Here is a 19655-nt window from a genome sequence, read left to right as displayed (position 1 = left end):
GTTCGGGTACGCGACGTCAGGAGACAGTCACTGCCCACGGTGCTGAAAGACTTAAACTGTTTCAGCACCATGGACAGTGACTTTCGATCACAATATACATATACGTGTAAAAAAAAAACAGAAGTTCGGACTTACCGATAAGTCCCGGCTTCTTCCTCCAGTCCGACCTCCCGGGATGACAATTAAGTCCAAGTGACAGCTGCAGCCAATCACAGGCCAAGCACAGGCTGCAGCCAATCACAGGCTGCAGCGGTCTCATGGACTGCCGCGTCATCCTGGGAGGTGGGGCCGGATGACGAGAGGGACGCGTCACCAAGGCAACGGCCGGGAGACCGGACTGGAGGAAGCAGGCAGTTCATGGTAAGTTTGAAAGTCTTTTTTGATTCACAGGTTGGTGTATATTGTGATCGGCATTCACTGTCGAGGGTGCTGAAAGAGTTACTGCCGATCAGTTAGCTCTTTCAGCACCTTGGACAGTGACGGGCGCCGACTAGCCTCATCTCTATGATGGCGGCTGCGCGAAAATCACGCAGCCGCGCATCATACACGGATGACACACGGAGCTGTCAATTGCCTTTTGCGCACGCAAAACGCAGCGTTTTTTGCGCGCGCAAAACGCACACGCTCGTGTAAATCCGGCCTAAGGCACATGGAGGTTAAATTCATCACACCTTGTGCCCCACAATAAGTGAAAGAAAGCAGGTTTTTATTTTATTTTTTTACAGCGTACGCATCATAAATTATGCAAAAAAAATTGCGCAGGTTATTTACGGCCGCGCCAATACTGAATGTGTGTATATTTTATGTATTGAGACTTCTTTTAATGTTTATTGTAAAAAAAGTTGTATGTGTATTTTTTTAAATTTAACATTACTTTATATTTAAAGAGGCTCTGTCACCAGATTTTGCAGCCCCTATCTGCTATTGCAGCAGATAGGCGCTGCAATGTAGATTACAGTAACGTTTTTATTTTTAAAAAACGAGCATTTTTGGCCAAGTTCTGACCATTTTCGTATTTATGCAAATGAGGCTTGCAAAAGTACAACTGGGCGTGTTGAAAAGTAAAAGTACAACTGGGCGTGTATTATGTGCGTACATCGGGGCGTGTTTACTACTTTTACTAGCTGGGCGTTGTGTATAGAAGTGTCATCCACTTCTCTTCACAACGCCCAGCTTCTGGCAGTGCAGCACTGTGACGTCACTCACAGGTCCTGCATCGTGTCGGCACAAGAGGCTACAGATGATTCTGCAGCAGCATCGGCGTTTGCAGGTAAGTCGATGTAGCTACTTACCTGCAAATGCTGATGCTGCTGCAGAATCAAGTGTAGCCTTTGGTGCCGACACGATGCAGGACCTGTGAGTGACGTCACAGCGTGATCTCTGGAGAACACGCTGTGTCTGCACTGCCAGAAGCTGGGCGTTGTGAAGAGAAGTGGATGATACTTCTATACACAACGCCCAGCTAGTAATAGTAGTAAAAACGCCCCGATGTACGCACATAATACACGCCCACTTGTACTTTTACTTTTCAACACGCCCAGTTGTACTTTTGCAAGCCTCATTTGCATAAATACGAAAATGGTCATAACTTGGCCAAAAATGCTCGTTTTTTAAAAATAAAAACGTTACTGTAATCTACATTGCAGCGCCTATCTGCTGCAATAGCAGATAGGGGCTGCAAAATCTGGTGACAGAGCCTCTTTAAACTTTAATGTACTGGCATATATCTGCATGCCAGTACATTAGCCTGTGTACTGATTGTACACAGGCTGTTAGGTCATACCATATTTCCTGTTGGGGCATACTTGGGTAAGACAGCCCTAGGGTTCTTCAATGGACCCTGGGCCGTCTGGCCATATATGGTATGTCCCTCAATTCCTGTGACGCGATCCAAGGGGCACCCCCCCCCCCTTCTGATTTTCCTCTGAATGCTGCAGTCAGCTGTGATCGCAGCATTCAGGGGAATAACGGCGGAGATGAGAGGTTTCTCTGATCTCCGCCGTTATAGAGCGGGGCTGCGGCTGTGTAATACAGCCATCGCCCGCTCCTGACATAAGTGTGCGCGTGGTCAGCATGGTGATGCAGCCGGCGCTGCACTAATGTGCAGCGGCACGGAGGACAGAACATGAGGGTGTTTTTCAGTGCGCCCGCCATGTTCTGTCTTCAGTGCCGCCGCTCATTAGTGCAGCGCTGGCCGCATCGCATCATCCGGACAGCGCGCACTTGTCAGGAGCGGGGCAATGACTATCACACAGCTGCAGCCCCGCTCTCATACATTCATGTTTTACTATACTTAGCTGTGCAGCCGCACAGCTCAGTATCGAAATACATGAAATAACTGTATCGAACCGTTTGGGGATGCACAGTATCGAAGTCTCGATGCATCGTGCATCCCTACTATAGGGATGATGAGACAGCAATAGAGGCAGCTGGAAGTGAAGGATGAAAAAAATATGGAGGAAGATTGTCATTTAAACGCTATGTTGATCTTTGAAAAGGCATTTTTTTTTTTTTTACTAAAAAGGTCAGTTTGATTACTGCAACTTTTAGTTTTTATTAAAAAAATAGTTTTACTTTTTGAGATACAGCTGTTCTTTATTTTCTATACAGAGCAGATGTATCTAGCGCTAAATCCCATCAGGTTTGCGTTACTGACGGTTTCAGAGAAAGCAGGTTGACACACAGGCTCCACCTGTAATCTGACACTGAACTTGTCAGTCCACGGGACTGACGGATTCAGGTCTTGGCGAACGATACAGCAGCTCTGTATACAGAATACAAATCAGCTGTTTCTTTAACCCTTTCATGCCGACAATCTGTAGATTCACGTCCAATTCACATATACCCAGTGCAGCCAGGGCGTGAATCTACAGATCACTGCTCCAGCAGGCATAGCGCTGTGAAAAGCGCTCAGACGCCGACTGTGTTAGTGTCCCCAGCTCCCAAGCAATCTGCTCACTGACAGCCGAACAGATTGGTTCGGCTGGTAAGCATGTGATCACCATGATTAACCCCTTCCCTCTTTAGCCACTTTTGACCTTCCTGAAAGAGCCTCATTTTTCAAATCTGACATGTTTCACTTTATGTGGTAATAACTTCGGAATGCTTTCACCTATCCCAGCGATTCTGAGATTGTTTTCTCGTGACGCATTGGACTAGGTTACTGGCAAAATTTTGCTCGATAGATTCAGTATTTAAATGTGAACACCAAAATTTTGTGGAAAATTACAAAAATTGGCATTTTTCTAAATTTAAAATGTATCTGCTTGTAAGACAGGCAGTTATACCACACATAAGTCGCTAATTAACATCCCCCACATGTCTACTTTAGATTGGCATAGTTTATTGAACATCCTTTTATTTTTCTAGGACGTTACGAGGCTTAGAACTTTAGTGGCTTTTAAGGCCTTATATATTAGAAACCTCCAAAAAGTCATTTTAAAAACTCCACCCCCTCAAAGTATTCAAAACAGCATTTAGAACGTTTCTTAACCCTTTAGATGGTTCACAGGAATTAAACCAAACTAGAGATGAAATGTACAAATTTCATTTTTTGTTGTTGCAGAAATCAGTTTTTAATCCATTTTTTTTTGCAACACAAAGTTTTACCAGAGAAACGCAACTTAATATTTATTGCCCAAGTTCTGCAGGTTTAGGAAATATCCCACATGTGGCTAGTGTGGTGATGTACTGACGCACCAGCCTCAGAAGCAAAGGAGCACCTAGTGGATTTTGGACACTCCTTTCTATTAGAATATATTTTAGGCACCATGTCAGCTTTGAAGAGCTCTTGTGGTACCAAAACAGTGGAAACCCCTCAAAAGTGACCCCATTTGGGAAACTACACCCCTCAAGGAATTTATTTAGGGGTATAGTAAGCATTTTGACTGGACAGTTTTTTTGCAGAAATTTTCGGAATTAGGCCATGAAAACGAAAATCTACATTCTTTCAAATAAAATGTAGGTTAAGCTAATTTTTTTTAACTTCCAAAAGTACTAAAGGAGAAAAGGCACCACAACATTTGTAGAGCAATTTCTCCTGAGTAAAACAATACCCCACATGGTCATAAACGGCTGTTTGGACACATGGCAGGGCTTAGAATGGAAAGAGCACTATTTGGCTTTTGGAGCTCTTATTTAGCGGGAATGGTTTTCGGAGGCCATGTCGCATTTGCAAAGCCCCTGAGGGACCAAAACAGTGGAAACCCCCCACAAGTGACCCCATTTTGGAAACTGCACCCCTTGAGGAAATTATCTAGGGGTTTTAGTGAGCATTTTGACCGCACAGGTGTTTCATAGAATTTATTAGAATTGGGCAGTGAAAATAAAAACAATCCTTTTTCTTCAATAAGATGTAGCTTTAGCTCAAAATGTTTCATTTTCTAAACAAATAAAAGCAAAAAAAAAAAAAAAGAACATTTGTAAAGCAACTTCTCCAGAGAACGGCAATACCCCATATGTGGTCAAAAATTGATGTTTGGGCACACGGCAAGGCTCAGAAGAGAAGAAGCCGCATTTGGAGCACAGATTTTGCTGGATTGGTTTCTTGACACCATGTTGCTTTTGCAAAGCCCCTAAGGTACCAGTACAGTGGAAACTACCCAAAAGGGACTCAATTTGCGATACTACAGCCCTTGAGGAAATCTAGGGGTGTAGTGAGCACTTTGACCCCACAGCTGTTTCATAGATTTTATTTGAATTGAGCAGTGAAAATAAAAATGAAATTTTTTTTCCAATAAGACGTAGATTTAGTGCAACATTTTTTATTTTCTCAAAAAATAAAGCAGAAAAAGAACCCCAACATTTGTTAAGCAATTTCTCCCGAGTATGGCAATACCCCATATGTGGTTATAAACAAATTTTTGGGCTCAGAAGGGAAGGAGTGCCATTTGGCTTTCGGACTACAGATTTTGCTGGATTGGTTTCTGGTCGCTATGTAGCATTTGCAAAACCCCTGTGGGACCAAAACAGTGGAAACCCCCCAAAAGTGACCCCCATTTTGGAAACTACACCCCTCAAGGTATTCACCTAGGTGTGTAGTGAGCATGTTAACCCCGCAGGTGTTTTGCATAAATTAGTGTGCACTCGATGTTGCAGAGTAAAAATTGGATTTTTTTTTTCCATAGATATGCCAATGTGTGGTGCCCAGCTTGTGCCACCATAACAAGAAAGCTCTCTAATTATTATGCTGTGTTTCCCGGTTTTAGAAATCACCCTACATGTGGCACTAATCTTTTGCCTGGACATTTGACAGGGCTCAGGAGTGAAAGAGTACCATGCGAAATTGAGGCCTAATTTGGCGATTTACACAGAATTGGTTCACAATTGCAGAGGCTCAGATGGGAAATAAAAGAAACCCCCCAGAAGTGACCCCATTTGAGAAACTACACCCCTCAAGGCATTTATCAAGGGGTGTAGTGAGCATTTTCACCTATCAGGTCTTTTCCATAAATAAATGCGCTGCGTATGGTGCAAAGTAAAAATTAACATTTTTCCCAAGAATTGCCAATTCAGTGGCAAGTATGTCGTGCCCAGCTTATGCCACTGGAGATACACACCCCAAAAATTGTTAAAAGGGTTCTCCCGGGTATGGCGGTGCCATATATGTGGAAGTAAACTGCGGTTTGGGCACACTGTAGGGCTCAGATGGGTGGGAGCGCCATTTGGAGCACAGATGTTGCTTGGTGGTGGTTTTGTTTGGAGTTTTACTGGCGTTTCAGTTTATAATGTGGGGGCACATGTAAACTGGGCAGAGTACATTAGGAGCATAATCAGGGGGTATAATAATGGGGTAAACAATAAAATAATCCATCGATGAGTATTACGATGTGAAGCAATCATTTCTGCACAGGCCGGTGTCACACTGATAAATGGTGTCCTTTCTTATGCCCCTTTTGGTCCACACTCCGCACCTTTGCAGTTTGGGGAATTTTGCTGGGAAGTGTTGTCCTGGTATAATACAGGCGCCCTCGCTTCTAGCAGATATGTTTGGGCCCCCCGTCCTTCCTGGTTCCCTAATTTTAGGGCCCCGATAAATCGCCTCTTGAAACAGACTAAATGTTCCCCTCTGCCCTGCATATTTATTTAATTCCTGACTTATGGAAACCTTAACTAATTTTATTTTTTCATAGAGTTAGTGGTATGAGGGCTGTTTTTTTTGCGGGACGAGTAGTACTTATTATTGGTACCATTTTGGGGTACATGCGACTTTTTTTTTTTTTTAAACTCGTTTTATTAAGAACTGTTACAGTAACAAGTATAAAATCAATCACACATCTCTGATTGTAAAATACATCACATTGGATCAAGGAAATGTACATACAGAACATTCCAGAAATATAATATGCCATAAACAATGGCGCTTAGATTGGTTTACTTTGACGTATGTAAGACTATTATTACATGCAAATTTTTGATCATTTGTTATCCTATTTTTTGAGAGGCATGGTGACCAAAAAAATCTGCAATTCTGGCATAGTTTTTTAGGGGTTTTTTAGGGGTTTTTTTATACAGCGTTCACCACGAGTTATACATTACATGTTTGCTTCATTCTGCGGGCCAGTACGATTCCGGCGATACCTAATTTATAGAACTATATGTTAAAAAACTTTTTGCACAATAAAATTACTTTTGTAAAAAGAATGTATTTTTTTCTGTCGCCATGATGTGAGAACAATAACGTTTTAATTTTTTTTCGTCAATGGAGCTGTATAAGGGCTTGTTTTTTGTGAGACGAACTATCGTTTTTATAGGCACCATTTTTGGATACATGCGACTTTTTGATCACTTTTTATTTCAATTTTTGGAAGACCGGGACCAAAAAAACACAGTAATTATGGCAGTGTTTTTGAGTTTGTTTTTTTTAACGGCGTTCTCTGCGCTGGATAAATAACATAATATTTTATAGTTCAGGTCGTTACGGTCGCAGCGATACCAAATATGTATGGTTTATTTCTTTTTTTCAATAATAAAAGGACTTGATAAGGGAAAAAGGGCGATTGTGTTTTATTTTGTTACTTAACCCCTTCCCGCTCCTTGACGTACTATTACGTCATGGCAGCTGTATCGTTCGCGCTCCATGCCGTAATAGTACGTCTCGGGAGTAACGGCCGTTTCGGCCGTCCTCCCGACACATACAGGAGCTGTGACGCTGCTGTCTTGTTCAGCAGCTGTCACAGCTCCTACAGCGGGGACCGATCGCTGTGTCCCCGCTGATTAACCCCTTAAAAGCCGCGTTCTATAGAGATCGCGGCTTTTTAGGGGTTAAGCTGCCATCGCCGGCCTGCTACGCGATAGCGGCCGGCGATGGTGACTATGGCAACCGGACACCAAACAATGGCGTCCGGCTATGCCATAGACGGAAGCCTAGTGGGTCCTGACAACGTCAGGACCCACTATGCTTGCTGTCAGTGAGTAGCTGACAGTTCTAATACACTGCACTACGCATGTAGTGCAGTGTATTAGAATAGCGATCAGGGCCTCCTGCCCTCATGTCCCCTAGTGGGACAAAGTAATAAAGTAAAAAAAAAGTTAAAAAAAGATGTGTAAAAATAAGAAAATAAAAGTTTTAAAAGTAATAAAAGTAAAAGTCCCACTTTTTCCCTTATCAGGCCTTTATTATTAATAAAAATATATAAACAAACAAATAAACTATACATAATTGGTATCGCCGCGTCCGTAACGGCCTGAACTACAAAATTATTTTGTTATTTATCCCGCACGGTGAACGCCGTAAAAAAAAATATTAATAAACCGTACCACAATCACAATTGTTTGGTCACTTCACCTCCCAAAAAATGGAATAAAAAGAGATCAAAAAGTCGCATGTACCTAAAAATGGTACTGATGGAAAATACAGTTCGTTACGCAAAAAATAAGTCCTCGCACGGCTTTATTGATTGAAAAATAAAAACGTTATGGCTCTTAGAATAAGGCAACACAAAAAGTGAATGATTGTTTACAAAACGTATTTTATTGTGCAAACGCCATAAGACATAACAAAAAACTATAAACATCTGGTATCGCCGTGATCGTATCGCCCCGCAGAATAAAGTTAATATATCATTTATAGCGCACGGTGAACGCTGTAAAAAAAAAAGTATACAAAAACAATAGTAGAATTGCTGTTTATTAGTCACCACGCCACCTAAAAATGGAATAAAAACTGATCAAAAAGCCGCATGCACCCCATGAAAACTACAATGGATTCCTCAAGGGGTCTAGTTTCCAAATTGGGGTCACTTTTGGGGGGTTTCCAATGTTTTGGCACCACAAGACCTCTTCAAACCGGACATGGTGCCTAATAAAAAAGAGGGCTCAAAATCCGCTAGGTGCTCCTTTGCTTCGGAGGCCGGTGCTTCAGTCCATTACCGCCCGAGGGCCACATGTGGGATATTTCTCTAAACTGCAGAATCTGGGCAATAAGTATTGAGTTGCGTTTCTCTGATAAATCCTTTTGTGTTATAAAAAAAATGGTATAAAAAGAGTAAATGTCACCTCTACTTTGCTCTAAATTTCTGTGAAACACCTAAAGGGTTCATAAACTTTCTAAATGCTGTTGTGAATACTTTGAGGGGTCTAGTTTCTAAAATGGGGTGTTTGATAGGGGTTTCTAATATATGGGCCCCTCAAAGCAACTTCAGAAATTAACTGGAACCTAAAAAAATAAATTAATGAGGCAATACTTCGCTTCTTACATTATACTGATAATGAGCCGTGCCCACTCCGAGATGACCCCAGTTTTGACCGTTTGTATAAACGGAGACCCCTATTAGACCGTTCCAGTGCCCGGTTTTCCCAAGCATACACCCCCGAGAAGTGTTTTTCTATTGATGAGTCCCTGGTACATTTTAAAGGGAGGGTTCAATTCCGCCAGTACCTGCCAGGTAAGAGGGCAAGGTATGGCGTGAAGATGTATAAGCTGCGAGAGTGCATCAGGGTATACCTACAGATTTAGGATATATGAAGGAAAGGCCACCCCCAAACCAGACTGCATCCTGGACTACAATAGGTACATGGGAGGGATGGACTTGTCAAATCAAGTCCTGAAGCCCTACAGCGCCATGCGGTGAGGTATAAGAAGCTGGCCGGGCACATCATACAGATGGCTTTGTACAATGCGTATGTGCTACGTCGATGTGCAGGCCAGAGGGGAACTTTCCTGGAATTTCAAGATCTAATCTTTAGGGAACAGGAAGGGGGGGCGCATCGTACCAGGGCAACACTTTCCAGGAGAAGGTCCCCAAACCGGTGGAAAGGGAAAGAGTCAAAAGAGGTGCAGAGTCTGCTATAAGAGGGGGATAAGGAAGAACACAATATACCAATGTGACACGTGTCCCGAAAAACCAGGGCTCTGTATAAAAGATTGTTTTAAAATGTATCATACATCCCTTGATTTTCAATTTACCCTGATGCACTCCGCACAGCTTACCCCCCTCATCTTTCCCTTCTGAGCCCTGCCGTATGCCCAGGCAGCTGATAACAGCCACATGTAGGGTATTGTCGTACCCAGGAGAACCCACATTACAATTTAAGGGGTGTATATCTCCGGTGGCGCATGCTGGGCACACTATATTGGACACTGAAATGGCATATACATATATAAAATTGCAAATCTCACACTGCACCATCTGCTGCGCATTATCTTTTACACAGTACCTGTGGGGTCAAAATGCTCACTACACCTCTAGATGAATGTCTTAAGGGGTGTAGTTTTTAAAATGGGGTCACTTCTCGGGGGTTTCAACTGTACTGGTACCTCAGGGGCTTCTGCACACATGACTTAGCACCAGAAAAGCTCCAGTAGGCCAAATGGTGGTCCTTTCCTTCTGAGCCCTCCCATGGGCCCAAAGAGCAGTTTATCACCACAAATGGGGTATTGCCGCACTAAGGACAAATTGGGCAACAAAATGGGGTATGTTGTTCCTTGTGAAAATAAGAAATTTTGATCAAAAATGACATCTTATTGGAAAAAATATCATTTTTTTCATTTCACAGCCCAATTCAAATAGGTGCTGTGAAAAAACTGTGCGGTCAAAATGATAACAAAAACCATAAATGAATTCCTTGAGGGGTGTAGTTTCCAAAATGGGGTCACTTCTGGTGGGTTTCCATTGCTTTGATACCTCTGGGGCTCTGCAAATGCAACATGGCACCCGAAAACCAATCCAGCAAAATCTGGACTCCAACAAACACATAGCGCTCCTTTCCGTCTGAGCCCTCCCATGGGCCCAAACGGCAGTTTATCACCACAAATGGGGTATTGCCGCACTAAGGACAAATTGGGCAACAAAATGGGGTATGTTGTTCCCTGTGAAAATAAGAAAATTTGATCAAAAATGACATTTTATTGGAAAAAATATCATTTTTTTCATTTCACAGCCCAATTCAAATAGGTGCTGTGAAAAAACTGTGCGGTCAAAATGATAACAAAAACCATAAATGAATTCCTTGAGGGGTGTAATTTCCAAAATGGGGTCACTTCTGGTGGGTTTCCATTGTTTTGATACCTCAACGCCTCTTCAAACCTGGCATGCTGCCTAAAATATATTCTAATAAAAAAGAGGCCTCAAAATGCACTAGGTGCTTCTTTGCTTCTAGGGCTTGTGTTTTAGTCCACGAGCGCAGTAGGGCCACATGTGGGACATTTCTAAAAACTGCAGAATCTGGACAATACATATTTAGTAGTGTTTCTCTGGTAAAACCTTCTCTGTTACTAAAAAAAAATTGAATAAAATTGAAATTCAGCAGAAAAAATGAAATTTGCAAATTTAATTTCCACTTTGCTTTAATTCCTGTGAAATGCCTGAAGGGTTAAAAAACTTTCTATATGCTGTTTTGAATACTTTGAGGGGTCTAGTTTTTAAAATGGGGTGTTTTATGGGGGTTTCTAACACATAGTCCCCTCAAATCCACTTCAGAACTGAACTGGCACCTTCAAAAAAAGGCTTTTGAAATTTTCTTAAGAATATGAGAAATTGCTGTTTATGTTCTAAGCCTTGTAACGTCCAAGAAAAATAAAAGAATGATCAAAAAACGATGCCAATCAAAAGTAGACATATGGGAAATGTGAACTAGTAACTATTTTGGGTGGTATAACCGTCTGTTTTTCAAGCAGATGCATTTAAATTCTGAAAAATGCTATTTTTTGTAAATTTTCTCTAAATTTTGCAATTTTACACAAATAAAGACTGAATATATCGACCAAATTTTACCACGAACATGAAGCCCAAAGTGTCACGAGAAAACAATCTCAGAATCGCTTGGATAGGTTTAAGCATTCCGACGTTATTACCACATAAAGTGAAATATGTCAGATTTGAAAAATGGGCTCTGAGCCTTAAGGCCCAAACTAGGCTGCGTCCTTAAGGGGTTAAAGAGGCTCTGTCACCAGATTTTGCAACCCCTATCTGCTATTGCAGCAGATAGGCGCTGCAATGTAGATTACAGTAACGTTTTTATTTTTAAAAAACGAGCATTTTTGGCCAAGTTATGGCCATTTTTGTATTTATGCAAATGAGGCTTGCAAAAGTACAACTGGGCGTGTTGAAAGTAAAAGTACAACTGGGCGTGTATTATGTGCGTACATCGGGGCGTGTTTACTACTTTTACTAGCTGGGCGTTCTGATGAGAAGTATCATCCACTTCTCTTCAGAACGCCCAGCTTCTGGCAGTGCAGATCTGTGACGTCACTCACAGGTCCTGCATCATGTCGGCCACATCGGCACCAGAGGCTACAGTTGATTCTGCAGCAGCATCAGCGTTTGCAGGTAAGTAGCTACATCGATTTACCTGCAAACGCCGATGCTGCTGCAGAATCATCTGTAGCCTCTGGTGCCGGCTCGTCTGACACGATGCAGGACCTGTGAGTGACGACACAGCGTGATCTCTCGAGAACACGCTGTGTCTGCACTGCCAGAAGCTGGGCGTTCTGAAGAGAAGTGGATGATACTTCTCATCAGAACGCCCAGCTAGTAAAAGTAGTAAACACGCCCCGATGTACGCACATAATACACGCCCACTTGTACTTTTACTTTAAACACGCCCAGTTGTACTTTTGCAAGCCTCATTTGCATAAATACAAAAATGGCCATAACTTGGGCAAAAATGCTCGTTTTTTAAAAATAAAAACGTTACTGTAATCTACATTGCAGCGCCTATCTGCTGCAATAGCAGATAGGGGTTGCAAAATCTGGTGACAGAGCCTCTTTAAAATGTTAACAACTTTATTAATTTTTTTACAATTTACTTTAGTCCCACTAGGGGACTTGAAGGTCCAACTGTCAGATTTTTTTTCTAATACATTGCACTACCTACGTAGTGCAATGTATTAGATCTGTGTCATTCACTGACAGCAAGCCGATTAATCTTCGCCTCCGAGCGGGGCCTAATTGGCTTCCGTAATGGCAAACAGGAGGCCATTGTTAGGTCTCCTGGTGTCATAATAGCAGTCGGCAGTCGTGTCATTGCAGGGCACAGCTGCCGATCTGCTAGAAACCACAAAGATGCAGCGATAGCATCCAATCGCTGCATCTGAGGGGTTAATGGCAGGGATCGGAACTAGCTCCGGTTCCTGTCGTTACAGGTGGATGTCAGCTGTAACATACAGATGATATCCACCGCTGATGATGCCGGCTCATCTCCTGAGCCGGCGCCATCTTGCCGGCGGATACAGAAGCCTTTCAGGCCCCGCCTCCGGGCGGGAGATGGAAGTTTTCCGTGCTAGACACATCGGGAGGCCAGTATTAGGCCTCCGGTTGCCATTGCAGCCACCGACACCCCGGCGATTTCATTACTGGGGTATCGATGAGCTGCAAACACCTTAAATGTAGCCATCGCTTTTGACTTCTGCATTTAAAGGAATAGTGTCGCCAAAAAAAATGTTTTTATATCAGTTTGATGTTAGTGTTTTATAAAAAACTTTTGTATTTATTTGTGTGTTTGTGTGTTACTTTTTTTTAATTTTTTTACTTTTTCTTCCCTATGGGGGCTGCCATTTTTTTTCCCATTTCTGTATGTGTCGATTAACGACACATACAGACATGGAATACGGCAGCTAGTCCCATAGTGAATGCGAACGGGGCCCGTTCCATCCACTATGGTGTACGCCGTCTGTGTGGGAACGGCGCATGCGCCGCTCCCACACAGTCCAAGTTGAACTGAGCGCCGTCCGGCGCCATTTTCCTGTGGACCGGAAGTCGCGGCCGGACAGCAAGATTACTACTTCCGGTCGCGGCTTCCGGACTTGTGCACTTGGAGCAGCGGCAGCAGACGGAGCGGACGGACCGGAGGGAGCGGCGGCGGCAGGAGCAGGCAAGTGATTTATATGTATGTTCGTGTTTCAGTGTGTTTACTACTGTATGTTAACCTTCTACACTGTGTGTTAGCTCAAAAATGGCGACACACAGTGTAGGAGGTTAGACCGTTCAATCCCCTCGTTTCTCCCGGCACTAGCCAGGATAAAGGAGGGGGGGATTCTGAGAGCTCACTAGAGCGAGGGATTTTTTCCCAATTTTGCAGCATAAAGCAATGTGGTTGCTTTACCACATGCAATGATGCAATTTTGGGAATTGCTCCATCTAGTGACCAGTGCTGGGAAATATTATAAATTAGAATCTAATTTATAATATTTCCTGACTCGTGAAAAAAAATAAAAAAAAATTAGAACAAATGTTTAATCACCTACACACTAATTGTTTAACTAAAAAAAAAAAAACATTTTTTGCTAGCAACACATTCCCTTTAAGGGGTTAATGGCAGGGAATCCAAGCTAACTTCAGCCGTTACAGCAGGATGTCAGCTGTCAGATACAGTGGACATCCGGGGATCTGTAGAAAGACGGCAGCACTCTGTTTCCAAGTACGAGATCAAGTAATGAAGGGTGCCAGCTGATAGTCCCGATCCAAAGACCATACATATATCCAAAAAGAAAATTCAGCAGCACTCCGATGATCCAGATGAAAAAGTGAAATTTATTGTGCCAACATGGCAAATGCAACGTTTCCGTCCCACCTTGGGACCTTTATCAAGCATGATAAAGGTCCCAAGGTGTTTCGAATCAATTAGCGTGAACTTAAAAAGCACAAAAATTTTTTTAAAACCAATAAGGATGTCACGCAAAAATACTTCGTGGAACAGGCTTATTCAATATTATGCATGGACATTGATCAAAGTTCAGAAAGCGACATTGCCTTTGATAGAAGCGATACAGAAAGCTCTGATGACAGTGCTATGTCTGGCCCCAGTGCAAAAAGGGCGAAAGCCAGTGTCCAAAATGTAGAACGTCCGCCTTGTACTAGCGCAGAAGTGCAAAGGCAGATGGAAGTGTTACATGGCCAAGAACCTGAAGTTCTTGAGGAGTTGTCTCTACATTGGAAATTGGAAACCCCCCCCCCCCCCAAGTACTGGCACCCCTTTTGTTCCTGAATTTACTGTTGACCCTGGCGTAACAGTTGATATTACAGATTTTGGCCCTTTAGATTTCGCTTTCTTGGAGAAGAGGAACCCTAACGGTAAAGCAAACTCTTCTGAGTACAGCAATACCCCATAAGTGGTAATAAACTGCTGTCTGGACCGACAGCAGGGCTCAGAAGGGAAGGAGCGCCATTTGGAGCTCAAATTTAGCTTGATTGTTTTTCAGGAGCCATGTATCATTTGCAAGCCCTCGAGAGGCCAAAACAGTGGAAACCACCCAAAAGTGACCCCATTTGGGAAACTACACCCCCTCAAGGAATCTATCTAGGGGTATAGTGAGCATTTAAACACCACAGGTCCTTTGCAGAATTTATTGGAATTAGGCCGTGAAAGTGAAAATCTACGCTTTGTTCCACTAAATTGTAGAAGGTCTTCATTTTCTCATGGGATACTGGAGAAAAAGCACCCCAACATTTGTAAAGCAATTTCTCCCGATAACGGCAATACCCCACATGTAGTCATAAACTGCTATTTGGACACCCAGCAAAGCTCTAAAGGGAAGGAGTGCTATTGGCATGCAGATTTTGCTGTATTTGATTATGGCAACCATGTCGCATATGCAAAACCCCTGAGGTACCAGAGACATTGGAAGCCCCAAAAAGTGACCCCATTTTGGAAACTGCACCCCTCAAGGCATTTATCATTTGCCTGGACAAATGAGCATGCGTACCATGCGCATTTGAGTTCTATTTTGGTGATTTTCACAGCATTGGCCCACAATTGCAGGGCTCTGAAGTCAAATAGTAAAACAAACCCCCAAGAAGTGACCCCCATATTGGTAACTACACCCCTTAGGGCATTTTAAAGGGGTGTAGTGAGCATTTTGACCCCACAGTGATTCTACATTAGAAATTAGTGCCAAGTGGATGGTGCAAAGTGAAAATTTCAATTTTCCACTGATATGCTAACTTAGTGCACAATATGTTGTGCCCAGTTTGTGCCACTGAATACAAATATCTCAAACTGTTAAGCCAGCTCGCCCGGGTATGGCAACGTCATATATGTGGACGTAAACTGGTGTTTGGGTACGCTGCAGGGTACAGAAGGGAGGGAGCAACATTTGGCTTTTGGTGCGCAGCTTTTGCTTGGTAGTTCTGTTTTGTGTTTCACTGGTCTCTCAGTTTACATATACCACCACATTATAATCTGTGTGGAGTACATCAGTGCATAATAAGAGGGTATAATAATGCTGTAAATAAATAACCCGCATATGTCTGGCCAGTGTCGCACTTATAAATGGTGCCCAATCTTATCCGCTTTTGAACACCATATTTTTTGTCGCCATATTCTAAGAGGCAGCACTTTTTTTATTTTTCCTCCACTGGAGCGGTGTGAGGGCTTATTTGTTGCTGGACAATCTGTAGTTTTCATTGGTACAATTTTGGGGTACACGCAATTTTTTGATCACTTTTTATTCCATTTTTTTGGCAAGCAAGGTGACCAAAAACCAGCAATTCTGACAGGTTTTTTTTAGTGTTCACCGTGCACTATAAATTACATTTTACTTTATTCTGCGTGTCAGTACGATTACAGCGATACCATATGTATATCTTTTTTTTTGTGTTTTACAGCGTTTGCACAAAAAAAAAAAAATCCCTTTTTTGAAAAATAATTAATTTTTTTGTGTCCACATATTCTGAAAGCCATAACTTTTTATTTTTGCGTTGACAAGGCTGTGTAAGGACTTTTTTGCGGGACGGGATGTAGTTTTTATTGGTACTATTTTGGGGCACGTGCGACTTTTTTATCACTTTTTATTCTATACTTTAGAAGGGTTGGTGACCAAAAAAAAATTCTGCCATTGTTCTTTTATTTATTTTTTTGCGGTGTTCACCGTGCAGGAAAAATAACAGTTTTATAATTTGGGTTGTTACTAACGCGATGATACCAAATGTGTACTTTAACGTATTCATTTTTTTTCCTATAATAAAAAGACTTATAGGAAAAAAGGCGGTTTCAATTTTTTACCTTTTTTTGTCCCACTTTGGGACTTGAGGGCCTGCACCTCTCATCTTTATTCTAATACATTGCACTACCCACGTAATGCAATGCTTTAGAGCGGTCAGCTATTCACTTACAGCAAACCAATTAGGCTCCACCTCCGGGCGGAGCCTCAGGCTTTCGTACGTGGCAGACCAGGAAGACACTGTTGGCCTCCGGTTCCCATAGTAATGATCGGCATCCGTGCGACCACGTCGCAGCTTTGCCGGTCTCCTGGAAACAACTAAGATGCCGCGATCGCTTTTGATCATAGACAGCCGATGCCACTGTTCTGTCACCATGACGTAACTGTACTTCATGGTGCCTTAATGCAGTGCAAACCATGACGTAGTTACATCAAGGTGCGTTAAGGGGTTAAAGCACCCCCATCTAACGGAAGGGAGCAGTGTAAACAAAGCTATTAGACTTGAGAACATGAGTCTATAATACAAGGTTGGAAAATACGGCATTGGCATAACTTCAAAAACAAGCCTAAAAACAGGTACTAGTTTATGGTTCAACACAAGTCAGTACGAATTTCTCAAAATCTGAAAGTTTTCGGGTAGGCGGCTCACGAAAAGGCAACCCATTGTCTCCCATAGCGACGCGTCCATACCGGGCCGCATTGGTCACATGGGACAAAACTACGTCTCAGGAGGTTGGCAGGTGAGATTAAATTTTGCCCTATGTGATCGCTGCAGCCAATTACAAGCGGAGCGGTCCTAAGGGGCAAAACTAGGTCATCTCAGGAGGCCGGCAGGGACGTGTTGCTATGGAAGTCCAGGGGCGGTATGGCGAGTGCCCCGATTGCTCTGCTTGACTGATGTCTTCTAGGACTGTATCAAACTTGGATAGAGTCCTAGAAGACATCAGTTAGGGCAATCCCGATTCGTGGCGAATTCATTCAGACCCAATTGACCCAGACATTTCGGGAGATTCACTCATCTTTAAAACATAACCTACATACAAAAAAAACAAACAAGACCAATACAAAAAACAAGCACATCAATTCTTCATTCCAAATACTATACAAAAAGGACATAGACATTTTATATATGTAGAAAAAAGTAGCTCCATCAACATAAGAAAGGCTTCTTTACAGTTACAGCAGCCCAACCTTTTCAACAGAAATATTAATTAACAAAGTGATAAAGATAAATTCATCTAGAAAAATCCAAATGATCTCCTCCTCCCACGTGCCAAATTGACGACAATCATCACTAGTGTTCTTGTCAATTTGTGTCTCTGCCAAGGCCTATAACTAAACCTTTGCAGACTGTGCAGCCTCTTAGAGGGCACCACACCCCTCCTCCACCTGATGTCCAGAGAAAATGGCAGCAGAGTGGAGGATGTGGTAGCCTCTTGCTGTTATCTAGACTCTACTTCTACCTGCAAATTATTGTCTTTACTGCTCAGTAGGTCATTGACCTGTTTATTTTGCACTGGACTATCCCCCCTCCCTCCCCCAGAACGCTACATCTTCCCTGTACACAAAAGGCCTGAGCCTTATCCTCAGGCCTCATAGACCAACCCCTCGCTTCAGTACACTTCCACGCAACCTCACCTCCTGGTTGAATGCGTTCACCGCGTCCATGCTGTCTGTGATACGGTGTGAGGGCAGAGACCGCGGGAGAGGAGGGGTCAGGCGACGTCTCCGAGGCAGATTCTTCTTCCCCTCAGTATCCTGCTCCGAGAGAGACCGCTACGGCTGCTGCGTCACCTCCGACATGTCCCGTGAATAGAGAGAAGGGATGGACGAAGGGGGGCAAGGTTTGAAGAAAAGAAAAAGGAGATTGAGGTGACGGGTTCGCAGCCTCACCGCCGGAACAAGATGGCCGACTTACAGCTGCGCAAGGCACGATGGGAAACCACAGTCAGGCCGCACGCTCGCCCCTCCCGCCTCTCCATGACGTGACTGGTTTCCCGCCTTCCAGAGTCCGCTCTAAAGCGGTCATGTGACCTTTGAGAGGGTTCCCGCCTTTTGTGTCAGGTGACTGAGGCGACATTGGCGTTTGTGTGTTGATGGTCCCTCGTAGCAAGCTGGTGATTTGTCATGCAAATAATTCCACCAAACAACAAGTCTGATGGCATTGGTTACTGACAGAAAAAATAAATAAAAGCCAGCTCTATGAGGTGAAATGGAAGAAATCATCGATTATTGACAATTTCTAATGTGCTTCCGAGACTAGATTATACTATTCCCCGCTGTTGTAGAAACACTGTGGAATTTGATACGAAGTTTGCCTCAAAACTGCATATAAACACGGGAAACATCTGCACTTAACCCCTCCACACGCCCGTCGTATATTTTCAGCGGGAAGCAGGAGGAAAAGTATTGAGCGTGCTCAGGCCGACACTTCACTGCAACGGTGACTAATAAACTAAAGGTCAAATACAGTTAAAGGCTATGTTCACACTGAGTTTTTTGACGCGGAAACCGCGCCAAAAAACGAGTCAAAAACGGCCCAAAAATGCCTCCCGTTGATTTAAAACCGCCTCGCGGGAGAAAGAAGCGACATGTCCCATCTTCGGGCGTTTCCGCCTCTGACCTCCCATTGACTTCAATGAGAGGCAGAAAAGCGTATTTCGCAGCGTTTTATGCCCGCGGCTCACAATGGCCGCGGGCGAAAAACGCTGCGAAAATCGGCGTGCAGGGAGAGGAAAATCTGCCTCAAACTTCCAAACGTAATTTTGAGGCACAAATGTGTGAATATAGCCAAAGTTTTTCATATATAAAAAAAGTTAAAATAAAATTTCCTATTTTTCCCCAAAAGCCATGTAAAAAAACTTCAAAATTGCTATCGCCTCGTAGGTAAAAGTCTGAAATATTACATTATAACAATATTTAACCCACATGGCGAACACGGTAAAAAAAAAATTAAAACCAAAATCGCTGTTTTCTGGCCTCTTCACCTGCCACAAAACTTGGAATAAAAAGTGGTACAAATATAAACTACAGCTCGCACCGCAAAAAAGAAGCCCTGACATCACTCCATCGACGGAAAAATAAAAAAGTTCTGGGTCTCAGAATATGGCGACGAAAAGCTAATTTTTTTTTGGAACATGTTTTTATTTGTAAAAATAATGAAACATAAAAATAACTATAAACTTGGTATCGCTGTAATCGTATTGACCCGTAGAGTAAATTCATTTTTACCAAAGGGTGAATGGCGGAAAAAAGAAAAATAATTGGGAAAATAGTT

General features: G+C 42.9%; 1 protein-coding gene across 1 annotated transcript in view; it reads right to left on the bottom strand.

Moving 5' to 3' along the window:
* SCAF4 (SR-related CTD associated factor 4) overlaps positions 1–18381 on the bottom strand; it is a 176884-nt gene extending 158503 nt beyond the window's left edge. Inside the window, exon 1 of the mRNA XM_075854538.1 lies at positions 18017–18381. Within this exon, the coding sequence (XP_075710653.1) occupies positions 18017–18046 (30 nt within the window). The 5' untranslated portion in view covers positions 18047–18381. The remainder of the gene's footprint in view (positions 1–18016) is intronic.
* Positions 18382–19655: the final 1274 nt, after the last annotated feature.

Source organism: Rhinoderma darwinii, chromosome 2, assembly GCF_050947455.1.
Source record: "Rhinoderma darwinii isolate aRhiDar2 chromosome 2, aRhiDar2.hap1, whole genome shotgun sequence".
Lineage (NCBI taxonomy): Eukaryota > Metazoa > Chordata > Amphibia > Anura > Rhinodermatidae > Rhinoderma > Rhinoderma darwinii.
Note: the sequence above shows the minus strand (reverse complement) of the source record. Positions and strands in the feature narration are given on the sequence as shown.